The 13,418-nt window shown below is 37.9% G+C and overlaps 1 protein-coding gene and 1 long non-coding RNA gene across 3 annotated transcripts; both read left to right on the top strand.

Annotated features, from left to right (window-relative positions):
- The first annotated feature begins 5,459 nt into the window (after window positions 1-5,459).
- LOC108572080 lies at window positions 5,460-6,716 on the top strand. Of its 2 annotated transcripts, none has more exons than XR_001891383.1 (3): window positions 5,460-5,531; window positions 6,393-6,502; window positions 6,650-6,716. It is a non-coding gene; the product is annotated as an uncharacterized LOC108572080 (long non-coding RNA). The 2 variants fall into 2 exon arrangements; XR_001891382.1 differs by having other exon boundaries at window positions 6,389-6,502.
- A 21-nt stretch (window positions 6,717-6,737) lies between these two features.
- Window positions 6,738-8,699, top strand: LOC108572079 (uncharacterized protein C15orf61 homolog). Its single transcript, XM_017934268.1, has 3 exons — window positions 6,738-6,840; window positions 7,320-7,563; window positions 8,572-8,699. Exons 1-3 carry the CDS (start codon window positions 6,757-6,759, stop codon window positions 8,697-8,699), a joined length of 456 nt encoding a protein of 151 aa, XP_017789757.1. The 5' UTR covers window positions 6,738-6,756.
- Window positions 8,700-13,418: the final 4,719 nt, after the last annotated feature.

The following is a 13,418-nucleotide window of genomic DNA, read 5'->3' as shown; positions in this document are numbered from 1 at the left end:
TTTGTTTTCCTTAAGGTGGTACCCATTCCTGAGGGAAAAGTTTGCGAATGTTTTTCGTAGGTTATTACCGAACGAAGAGTTTCAATCTTTTCTGAGGATGCGAATGTAACTTTCAGCTTTCTTGTGGAATTTTTGAAAAGTAAGAATGTTAGATGAATTTAATCGTAGGAGTTCATAACCTAGAAATAAGGAACGAGGAAAGGAGTTAAAAGTTTAGTTTTTTTTTTATTTTTAAGGTGGTACACCGTCTTGAGGGAAAAGTTTGGGAATTTTTTTCGTAGGTAATTACCGAACGAAGAGTTTCAATCTTTTCTGAGGATGCGAATGTAACTTTCAGCTTTCTTGTGGAATTTTTGAAAAGTAAGAATGTTAGGTGAATTTAATCGTAGGAGTTCATAACCTAGAAATAAGGAACGAGGAAAGGAGTTAAAAGTTTAGTTTTTTTTTATTTTTAAGGTGGTACACCGTCTTGAGGGAAAAGTTTGGGAATTTTTTTCGTAGGTAATTACCGAACGAAGAGTTTCAATCTTTTCTGAGGATGCGAATGTAACTTTCAGCTTTCTTGTGGAATTTTTAAAAAGTAAGAATGTTAGGTGAATTTAATCGTAGGAGTTCATAACCTAGAAATAAGGAACGAGGAAAGGAGCTAGAAATTTAGTTTTTTTTTTTCTTAAGGTGGTACACCGTCTTGAGGGAAAAGTTTGCGAATTTTTTTCGTAGGTTATTACCGAACGAAGAATTTCCATTTTTTCTGAGGATGCGAATGTAACTTTCGGCTTTCTTGTGGAATTTTTAAAAAGTAAGAATGTTAGGTAAATTTACTCGTAGAAGAGTTCGAGAAGAATAGTAGTCTAGGAAGAATTCAAAGATTACGAAGAAATATGACGAGATAAATTATAGCACGTAGGATCAATCCTAGTGAGTCATCTGTAACTGAAACAAACGGGCTGCTTCGCAGGTTAAATCGTGGTAATCTAGCTTGGAACAAGTATGAAAGGCGATACGTAAAGTGACGTGAAAGGAGTATCCAAGGTTTGAAACTTCAAATAATGCTTGCATGATGTAACTAATAAACTCATTAGAAACTTGTAGTTGTTAGATCGAATTTCACAAAGACTCGACAAGGTTACCGTGAAATATTCCATCGAAACTTTCAGGTGTTTGAAGAATATAAATTTTAATCACTACACTTGCTTCGTTAAAAACACTTTCAACTTCGTTGTGTGATTTATCTGCGAAATGATTCTTTTGTATCTTTCAACAATTTGAAAAATAACATACAATATATAATTTTGACCAAATTTTTCTTATCTTCATCTTTGAGGACGATTTTTATTCCCTCAATATGGAGGATCGTCGATAAAAAAAAAAAAAATACGTGTCGAATATTCTTTCGAATACTATCGTATACCAAAGTTTGATCAAAATCGGAGATTATCACTTCAGGATATTCTCTTGTAAGGTAGATTTATTCCTCAGATAATCCATCCCCTAAGTTCCTGTCGAATTTTATAATTTAGATCTATATTTCCAACGAACCTTAAATTTGATTAAAAAAAGACATAAGCGTCTTCTCATTCCACAATTTTTTCTCCTTTTCCAATTTTTTTCAATTTTTTCAATTTTTTTCTTTTTTCAAAACGCAATTATGTCGACGCTGTAGAATTCCCTCGAATTTCATTAAAATATTTCTCGCTTCCTAATATTACTCTCGCTACGAAACACCTTCGAAGCTAAATAATGGAGACATTTGAGTTGGACTAAGTTAGCGTGACACCCCGTATATGAAGAGCTGTATAAGTACGAACGTGCGTTGCGCATATTAAAGGAGCAAATTCAGCGGACGTGGCGCATAGCCGTTACATCACTTATCCCGTGGAAATCGTAGACTCCCATCAAAATAAGTAACGCGTTATTTACACCGCGAGACTCTCGTCCCGCCGGGACTTCCCCTGCGTGCCTGATGGTGGCGCGCGCGCGAGAGGGTCGCATATTGCATAAGTATATATCCATCGAGATGGGCGTAAATACGCGCGAATAGAATGTTCCAGAAACATAAGCCGCGCGGGCGGGATCATATTTCGGCGAAATCCTTGAACGAACAGCGATCCTTGGCGAAAATAAATCCTTAAATGTAATTACCGACGGCAAGAAGCTGACGGGGGAAAGTTTAATACGTTTAATGCGTTCGAAATTCTCGGAAAACTAGCTGAACTTTTTTTCGATAAATGTGTGGATTGATAAACATTGTTTTAACGGAAGGAAGAATGTTTTAATGGAACCATGTAGACTGTCTAATTTCACAGGTAATGATTTTATTTGAAATCTGGTTCGAAATGGATATACTGCGTTATTATTGAACATTTATGCTACCCATAAAAGCCATCAATTATAAATTAATTCTTGCTTTTACATTATACGTATCCATTATTCCACGGCATGTATAAACGTGCGCCAAATTAATGTACTGCAAGATAAATAAGTAAATGTAGCTGCAAGCATGCATACCAGGTGTTCCAATTTTTCCTATCAAAATTTCGAAGATATTCGCTGTGAACGAACTTGGTGATTGTAAATTTGATTAGGACTGTTAAACATGTTACATGTCTGCCACTGTCTCGAAACTAAATTTTGCCGAGATTTCATCTAATTATAGTAATCACAAATCAGCACTTAGGTGTTTCTATTTTTACACGATATTCCTTTCGTATGCAAACAGGTACATGTACTACAAGAATCTATTTAATTTAACGAATTAAACGAATCCCTTTGTTTATTACCGTGATCTTATTTCTCGGTTGGAAGATATCACGATGGATGTTTCCCTATTGGTTGTTTAGTTTCAGGTTAAACTACGTTGTTCGGTTTTTTTTAATATGTACACTCCGTACACGCTCTGCTTCTCTCCGTACATGTTCTGGTCTCGGGCTTGCGAAAGCTACCTTTATACATCTTTTTGCAGCTGCTAATGCGGGAAAAGGGCCAATCAACGCCTTTTCTAGAAAAAGGCCTCTTTCGCGAACCCTTATTGGCAGGTAGATAGAAGCGATGCAAGTCAACGATGGGGGTGATCGGTCGCGTGGTTCGTGTTGAGGACACGACACCCTTTGAATTAAAAAGTCTAACTTTCTAAAGACCAAGTCGATTAGTCGTGGATGTAACCGCAGGCCGGTGTACCTGCAGCAAAATAAGCGTTTCCTGTTTCCCATACCGGATTAGCACATCAATGTAATCCAATATGACAGCGATGCTTCTTTACGTATCCTTAAGGATAGAACTCGTGTCGTCTCTCCCGTAGCTGAGATAATAGGACGGTGGTGAAGTTAACCAGGCTGGCCAACAGCATCGTTCGTTAATGCAGGAGAACGAACGTGCTCGTCGTTATGTAAATAAACGTAACTTGAGCCATGGTTGAGAAAAATCAGGGGTAACTTATAACACGCCGTACCAACCGACGCGATACGTTATACGTGTAAACGATCTTGGGTGTGGTACAACTGAACGAATTCTATAGTAGGATACCAAGGGAGGTTGAAAAATTCGCGGAACGAAGGGGAAGGCCCCGACAGGCAGTTCTGGAGTGGTGATCGTCTTCGATCGAATTTCTGTCTTGTTTGAAAAGATTGTATCACTTGTAAACCGATGACATTTCTTCCAGAATGATTTCGGGGGGTTTACCTAATTTTTTAAAAGTAGAAAGATTTGTGTCAGAAAAAGTACTCCGACTCGGAGTAGGGTGGGCGTAAAATGAATTAAACGTATCTACGTTTTTACAATAGTATGTGTTATTTAAAGTCTATATCCGCGTTATCTGAGCGTCGTTCGCAAAAAGTGTGCTTCGAGGGTCTCGTGAAGAGTGAGTACGCGTCGTCCTGCCGGTCCCTGTCCACCCCTACGCGAACAGGCCCAGGGAAAGACCCAAAGGGGCGGAGTCACCCCCACCGAGCGCGCTGGGCCTGACTTCAAGGTGCTCGCTTCTCCGTCTTCGGGACAAGGCGGTTTTTTCAGGACAAGTGTCCCTGTAAACCGCTGACATTTCCTTCAGAATAATTTTAGGGGGTTTACCTAATTTTTTAAAAGTAAAAAGATTTGTATGTCATAGTTTTTTCAGGACAAGTGTCCCTGTAAACCGCGGACATATCCTTCAGAATAATTTTAGGGGGTTTACCTTGTTTTATAAAAGTTTACCTAATTTTTTAAACGTAGAATAACGAATGCTTGAGGGAAATGAAGAAATAGAGGACAAATCGTTAAATTACTTTATGCGAAACGTACTAATTCAATTCTTCCAACTAATTTCATTGTGCAATTAAAAATTTATCGTACTAGCGACAATTGCGTGATTAGTATCGGAGTTATAAAATTTTTACACTTCATCGTACCTACAATCTTTTCCAATCGAGCGAGAGCGTAATATTGTAAATTATAAAAATCAATTTCGTGCACAGGTATGCGAAGATTTATTTATGAAAAAAACGTTGCGCCATCGTTGTTACTCAATTTCGTGTGCTGGATAAGAACATAACTCAGGTTCACAGTTATAAACGAGTAATTAAGAACAATGTTGAATTACACATTCAGCACCGGAAATATGATATCAATACTGTTATTTCGTCAGACTTAATCAGCTGCTATATTGACATATACAGTGACCTAAAATCACGTACTGTTAGGAAGTTCAGCGGTGATAGCATTTATCGAGTAATGGACGGTAGAAAGAAAATCACAGTTAGCACCTATACGATAAAAATAAAACCTAATATCATAAAGGAAAACGTGCAAAAGATAAAAGAGAAGTATATAGAAAACCAAATAATTGTTCGAATATTTAATAAACGTGTCGAGTGGAAGTGAAACGTGATTAAAATTAATACCGAGATAACAAGAAAGCGGAATTACTTGATTCAACAATCAAAGTATTTCATTTAAAATAGATCTGAAGATCGAAACAAAATGATAAATTTTTTTTTTAATTTTGCAGTACTCACGAAGAATTTAGATTATTAGAATTTAATTAATTTTGTAGTTTATTAGCATTTATTTCATTTTGCAATTGCAACGAATATGTTTACAAAATTATTCCTGGCTTAGAGCATCATCCATATAATTTTTTAAATGAAACTAATCAACTCAGATATTCCAATACAATGTAAATTGAAATATTATTTATTATTTTAACCATTCATCCCATATAATGCATCTGTTACAACAATTTTATTATAATACATCTAATGTACGTTCAAAAAGACCGCCATAGAGTATCGAAAGAACCGACGGTAGCGCTAGAATCAATTGAACCAGTTGACCCAGTAATACCACTACCAGTTCCACGTATATTTGTTTTGTGCTCGAGAAATGTGTATCATCGCGCGTACTCTGTGCACAAAGAGCTACAAACTGCACGAAACGCGTTTAGACGAAGGCATTTCTAACTAAAAGTAATTGGAATCGTGAGGTCGGAAACACGAGGTTCACACATTGCGTCACGTGCATTTCTTTGGGATTCCAGTGTCTTGCGCATGCGATGAAACGTAAGTAACAGCGCTACCATTGCGTAACCGCCGGTGTGACCGCGATATTTCAAAGAAACGTAAGAAATTGCTGATTCTTATCAACTCCTGTTAATTTAACCCGTTAACTGCCGGGTAAATTTTTTTAAATCAGTTGGCAATTTGCATATAGCAGTACGTTTCTGCTGTGTTATTTCACATACATTTTCTACTCCAATAACGTGGCATAATGAATGAAAACAAATATGTAATTTGAGCGGTGCGTACCAATTTTAGCCTGGCAATTAGAGATCGTTCTTTTTAAATAAAAGAAATGGTAATTTTCAAAGATAACAATCTTTTTATATCGCAAAGTATGTTTGCTATAAAATTTTCTTTGGCAAGAAGTGCAATAAAAAAGTACGAATCCATTAATTAAAGGAATTAAATATTCACTAGATTATTAAAATCATTTAATTTGATGGAAAATCGTAAAATAGTGAAACCTAACCTAAAATATTAAAAACCCTATTTGACTACTAATTCAAATTCTCCCCGATTTCACGACTTTCCATAAAACGAAATGCCTCGATGTGACACCTCGTTCAAATCGTCTCGAAAAATGCTACAATATTAACAATACAAAAACATAGGTTCCGTTTAAAAAAATAAATTTAACCTTGAAATTTTCGCCCGTGAAAAAGAAATTCTATACCACATTATATCCTCCGTAGTACCAAATACTTTCTGCAAAAACATTGTTCCCATAGCTTCATTGCCCCATTAAAAGAAAGGACACCCCGTAGAAACCTACTTCGGGACGATTTTTCGTTAGTCGATCAAATTGATCCTCGTTAACCTTGACATTTTGTGCGGCACTCGCTGCGGGCTTATTTTAGAAAGGTAGGATACAACGTGCTACGAGAAACTCGTGAACGAAACGAACCTACCGTTTACACCGTCTCTCCGCCGTTCACCGCAGGATAGTTCCACTGCTGCAAACACCCAGTCACGTACGTATGTATATGGCACAATTATCTAGAATCGAAATTCTAGATCGCAGGTGCACGTGCCCGTTATCTGCAGGCACACTTTCTCGTAAGATCATCGAGTTCATCCGACAGATGGGTCGCAACCGAAGTAAATTCCTATAATTACAGGCACACTTTCACCGACAAACAGAGACGTCTACGTATAAGTAAACGGAGGAAAAAATGATACTTCTATAATGAAAATTTGAAATCCAGCTAAAGAAAAATCTCACCGAATGATCCTGAAAACGTTGTTCGTTCGTCCATATGCTATCTGGACGAAGGCTATCACCAAGAAGAGCAAACCTTTAGCATCAGAGGCAAGATTCACTTGCATATATATCGAGTGTCTTTCGCGTCGATCGATCCACAGCTCAGACAGTAATCACGTACGTTTGAACGTTGCACAAAACTGATTAGCGTTTCTAAGAATTTCCGTTCCCATTGAATTATCACAATCGACAACCGTGAGAATTCTCCCGAGTCTTCGGTTAAGATCTTGAGATCGTAGGAATCCGTCAGTTCACGCGGCAGGAAGACAACCTGCGCAATTTTCGTCTAATTATCATAGTTCGTCTCCTTCTCGTTGGTTACATTCGACACTTTCATATCGAATGACGTTTCAATTGAATCCTGCGTACACACGTGTCAGTTAGAGTCAGCGACGGTGTGCAACGGTAGCGATAATGCTGTCCGTAGCTGTAAACGATGGACGAAAGGGCTATTCATTGGACAGATAGATGAGAGAGAGAGAGAGAGGGTATACAAAGTGAGTTTGGTGTCATTGCGGTACAAACAGGTCTTAACGAGCTACCTGCTGCAAACGAACGAGCCACCGTGGACGTCGTACTTCGTGAAGTACGCCGACATCGTGAACGATCAAAGGGGAATGTCCCACTTCAATTGGCCGGTAGGCAGCAGCAATTACCACGTACTTAGAACTGGCTGCTTTCCATATATTAAATATCACTGCAGCAAGAGGCCACGACAGAACCTCAGCGGCGAGGACAAATTTTTCAAGGCAATCAAGCTTCTGAACCTTGGTATATACGCTCGCATACCGTTCCTTCCTAAAAGGAAAGAGCCACACGCCATAACGATACACACCGTCGTCGTCCTTCTACGATCGCGCACTGTCTTTCTTTTCGTTTCACGGTTTCTTTTCGATCTGTCGATAGATAACGAGGATTTTCGACGGTGTGTCTTGCTTTTGATGATTGAGACACTGGGAAGTCGAAATGATTGACTCCACTTTTTGATGTTGTCCCAATTTTAGTGTCGAAGGTGGAGGAGTGTGGGAATCTGAAAATATCGGGTCGGGTTGGGATGGAAATTTTTTTTTCGGAACGGGCAGAGTTTCTGAAAATTTTGGAAAATTTCGAGATTCCTGAAAATGTCCGGGATTCCCGGGAGAGACTCTCGAAAGTGTCGGGATTCCCGAAAGTATCGGGATTAAATAAGTGAAAATTTCGAATTTCCCGAAAATTGCGAGATTCTAGAAAATTTTGAGATTCCCGAAGATGTCCGGGATTCACGGGAGAGACGGGATTCTCGAAAGCGTTGGGATTCCCGAAAGTATCGGGATTAATAAGTGAAAATTTCGAAATTCCCGAAAATTTCGAGATTCCCGAAACTTTCCAGTTTCCCAAAAATTTCCAGATACCGAAAATATCCGAGATTCCCGAAAATTTCGGGATTCTCGAAAGCGTCAAGACTCCCGAAAGTGTCGGAATTAAATGAGTAAAATTAAGTAAGAAGATTAATTTTATAACACGATTTTCATGCCTAAATAGTGGAAAAATTGAAACCACGGTTGTCTTCATTAAAGCGAATCTCGAAACGGCAAACGGGTACTCAGAATTTTCATTCCCGACATTCTCAAAAATCCCGATATTTCGGGTTCTCGCACACCTCTACTCAAACTACATCCTTAATACTCACTTTTTCACAAATAAAACAAATTTAATCAATTCCATTTCACGGAGGCAGTCACTTCGGCTCCCGAGTGTCTCACCTGATCATTCCTTATATTCCTTATCCGTTTTCATCAGGTATACCCACATTAATGTACGGCCTGGCAGCGATTTTATTGATCAGACACCAGGAGATCGTGAAAACAGCTCAAGGGGACGTAACGATCTACTTCTTGCTGCCTGAGGATAAGGGTTCTATGTATTGATACACACTATCGATGTCAACTCTGTTGCAACTTTCTTCTTCACTACGAATATAGAAATGAAATAAAGAAACTGTACAAATTTCATTCCTAACCTTTTCATTCAGAAATATTCATTACAATACAAAAGTATCAAACTTTACAATTAAATCATACAAACGACCATTTAATCTTTCAATTTACTACCTCGCTATATTTCTTCGACCAACTGTAACGACTTAACTATATACAGTTTTGCAATGCGCGAATGTAAGCACCGTTACACGTTCTTACTATGCGCCACTAATGCAAATTGTATTAATGGTCCTTGGAGGATTCTACAAGGAACCAAGTGCAAACGTACGAGCTTATCATTAGCATACCTTTCTAATTGGCTGTTCAAGTTCTCGACGATGATACATCCGCGTATGCAACGTTCCAAACAGTCATCGACTGTGAGATTCGTCATTTTCCTCTATGTATCACACAGGCAAGCAATATGCAAAATTCTGACTCTACCGATGAGTTCATACAAAGTGACGTTTCAGGGAAATAATGGAGATTTTCACAGTCGTGTGACACAATTGCTAGCAAGAAGCTGTGGTAAATGATTATGGTACTTCGACACCCAACTACCCGAGAATAATTGATTTAAAGACAACAAAGCATGAAACTCGTGACTTGGGTTCGACTCACGTTTGACATAGCGACCACCTTCTAGATCTACCATGACTAATGTTCCTTTTATAACATGGTGTAAAAGGGGAACACAATAGGAGACAATTGCAGTGCGTCCGATATGTAATAGGCACAGCTCGATCGCATTAATAATTCATTGGATAAATAATTAATTCTTGATACTCAAGCAGCTGGTTAATAAGACACTTGATGGAAGGAATTTCCAATGTCGAATAAGGGAAAGTGTTCTGCGATCACTTCGATAAATAGACTTTTCATTTCGTCATTTGCGAATAGGTCATGAGTATGGTAGTTCAGGAAATAAATTCTCATTTTATAATTTACGAATAATTGACGATATTCCAGGAATATTATACGTGTAATGTTTCAGCGAATATTTTTTATTTAATTAATTAATTTTTAATTAACATTCTGTTCTCTGAATGTGTTGTTTAATTTATTTTTATGGTATGTAGGTGTGTGTGTATCCATGAAATTCGGGATGAAATTTCGTACAGACATTACTAACTCCTAGAAATCGAAACCCAGGAGAAAACATTCTTACGTTAATTAGATTAATTGTTCGAGAAGTGCAATTTTATTTAATTATTTTAATTAATGCATTATAAATATCTAGAAACTTATTTCTGCACACCTAGCAAATAATTTAAAACAAGAAAGAAAAATTGATCATTTTTGGCACACGAAGTTGAGAAAAACGTGAAAGTTACTTGTACATCCATAAATTAACAAATCGCTTCCTATTCACGATCCATCACAATACCCACACTATACCTCAGCTTCGATTCATTCCCACGTGAAAAACGTAAAACACAACGTGTCGACCCTGTACGTCATTACATCAATCAGTCTCGCTACTTAATCATCCAATTTACAACCTGGCTATATTTCTTCCATCAACTATACCCACACGACAAACTGATCGTTCAACTTCCACACACCTGTAAGATATTCCGTTTCCCAAGTGTAGGCGAGGTGAACAATCTGTCTACGAATACAGCAGGTTTCTTGCAAAATGTAACTGCAAAAAGCGTTAATACACCGTTGAACGACGAAGTTGCATAATAGCGTTAAAAAGTTGCGCGGTTACTGTTCCGCGGCGAAGAAAACTTTCATCTTCCGACAATTTTCACGGCGACAACACGTTCACTCTTCTCTGTGTCTGTGTCTGTGTGTATTTAAGCGTTCAACGGCGATTAACGTTGGAAGTGCGGTTTTCTGGACAGCATTTGAATAAAAAGTTTTAATTAACAGGTGCCTTTCATTCTGTTCGGTGTCAACGCATCGGAACACGAAAAGACTTTCACCAACCTGTGCCTATGGAGGTTTCGTACACGATACCGGGGTGATCTTCGACCTTCTGGCATCGCTGCATAATGCCAAGCCATTCCAGAGGGCTATCGCGTTATCTAGAATCGCACTATCGAGCAACCGATACACGAGAGGAGAGCATTGTACTCGGTTCTGCGCGGGGAGAGACATCAACCCTTTGAAACGGCGGGAACTATCGGTGATTGGACGTGGTTGGTGCTTCTATTCAACGTGAAATACAGCTTGTCATAAATATTCAAATATAACAGCTTGCGATTCTTATTACGCGGCCGGTAAATCTAGCGTGTTTATATTGGCCCTTTAATGTTGACCACGTGGTGGTATAGGGAGAGATGTTTAACGAGTTGTTTGACGGATCGTTTTAACCCTTATCTGGGTAAGGTGAATCCTGGGTCTTTTTGAACAGTAGGCTTGAGAAATTCGAAATTTCTTCTCTCAATTCTTCTGTTGTATCAAATGCCGCAAAGAAAATATATTTAAATAATTTTATTAAATAAGTAAACAGTGGGAGTTCATCAGATTCTACGAGCTACTTTTCCAGAACCCTTCAGAGATATATTATAATTTCAAAAATAAGTTTTCTAAAAGTTCTGAATATTTGTGAAGATTTATTCTAAAAACGAACTATAGTTATCCTTATCGATACCAAAATCGAGTATTAATATTTACATATTCCATGAGTCTCCAATCTTTGAGAATGACCCAAACACTTCTTTTATTTTTTTTCTCTTTATCATTTTGCATGACAACTTTTATCTTTTTCAATTTATTTAGCATATTTTGAAAAATGAGTGTCATGAACCTAAAGGGCCTATAGTGTTTCATTAAAATAGTACCTGACGTTTAATTCACCCTGTACATACTACCTTTCATAAATATCAGAACACCCGTTATATTCATAAAAAAATATTGTACGATTTGAATTACATTTCTTCGCGAAAAAATCCCAGTAAAATTACACGTGAAACGAAGCTAACACCGTGGAACGAACCCGACGAAAGCTGCGATTCGGCAGCCTGCGTGTCGTCTGTTGGAACGTCTAATTAGACTGGTAACGCGAATCACATGGACCGATCGTACACTTTGTATCCACGAGAGAGAGAGAGAGACCGGTCCTCATTCTACACGCGTGTTAACACGCGGTCGTGTAAACGATGTGCCGATGGTCAGATGAGCTTTAGAACCACCGAGCTCTAAAGTCCCTTCACGCGTAATTAATTTCACACGAGATTCGCGGCCGGCTACATTTGTACGTCCAATTCGCCGTAACGTTGAATTAGAGATGCTATCAAGTAGCCTTTAGACCTATTGCAATATTAAATGCTTCGGTGACTTTCAATGGCCGGACCGGGACTCTCGTATGGAAAAAAATCCGCGTGCTTCAGATACTAGATTGCGCTTCCTCAACAGTGAGGAACGTGCATCTTGGTGCAGTGAACCTATCAACGTGAACAGAATACCTTTCACGAGATCGGGACTAACCGTGGAATACGCACGGTGTTTCGTTCTCTACGTTCGAAAATTGTTCGATGTACGCATGTGCTTCGTACACAGGGTGAGCCACGTGAAACGGACCACTTAATTATATCCTTTGGTTACGAAGGCAGGAGATACAATTTTTAGGCGTAATTCAAATAATTTTTTTACGTTAAACATTAATTCACATATAACACTTTCTCCAGTAATTTTGCAAGCATTAAAAAAATATTTCTTTTCGAAATTATGCACAATTTCCTTCGACAGATCCAATTCTTTACGATAATTTTTCGAATATAGAATAATTTACAATTGCAAATCCAGTCTTCCAAAAATTCAACAAACTTCTCTCAGTTTCCATTTTCTTTTCACTTTCGTGTTTTTAGAATTTCACAATAATAATTAATCACTTCGAACGATGTTCGTTACCATTTCTTATCCCTCGTAAATCCAACGTGCTTACTTATTTACGATAAAACTGAACTGACAATGATTCTGTTGCACATATTCAATCTAGCGTAATGAAATAATTTATAGTTTCCCAAGTTGATCGTAATCCGCGATGAAATTAAAAATCAGCCAATTGTATTCCATCGACTGTTACATTGCAATTTCACGTATCTAATAATTAGTTATTTATACTAATTGCCATACACGAGATGCAAGGAAATCGTCGATTTATATTACATTTACCAGAAACGAGTACTTAATTATTGCGATACTTTCTAACGAGAAGTAACCAGTTAGCGAAAAGCATCGCTTTTCACCGTCATATGGCACAGAATACTAACGAGGACAATAAATAATCATGCCTGGTTGATCTATTTCCATATTCGAATGCTTTTACTCGCACGATAGTAATTGGTAAATGTCGTGTTACACCTGGTAGCAACGATTATTAACGATTACAGGCAAGCATTAGGGAATTTAAGGGAATTCATGCATAGAGATAATTGATTCATGAATAAGTCGTCGAATTAATTCCATTGTGTCGCGCAGTTTGCTTTCGCTTAAACGATATGTTATTTTGTTTCGTTTTTTTTTTTTTTTAGGAAGACGAAGGAAATAAATGGAATTTCTTTTCGTTTTCTATCAAGTGAAACTGTGTTATAAATGTAAAAGTATAATGATGCAGAGTTGTACGAGAAAACTTGACGAACTAGTAAAACTGGTAACATCGTGTGAATGAAAAGTGTGTACATATTTATGAAACGTATGTGTGTGTGTTTATTTCTT

This window comes from Habropoda laboriosa, unplaced genomic scaffold, assembly GCF_001263275.1.
Source record: "Habropoda laboriosa isolate 0110345459 unplaced genomic scaffold, ASM126327v1 scaffold67, whole genome shotgun sequence".
Lineage (NCBI taxonomy): Eukaryota > Metazoa > Arthropoda > Insecta > Hymenoptera > Apidae > Habropoda > Habropoda laboriosa.
Note: the sequence above shows the minus strand (reverse complement) of the source record. Positions and strands in the feature narration are given on the sequence as shown.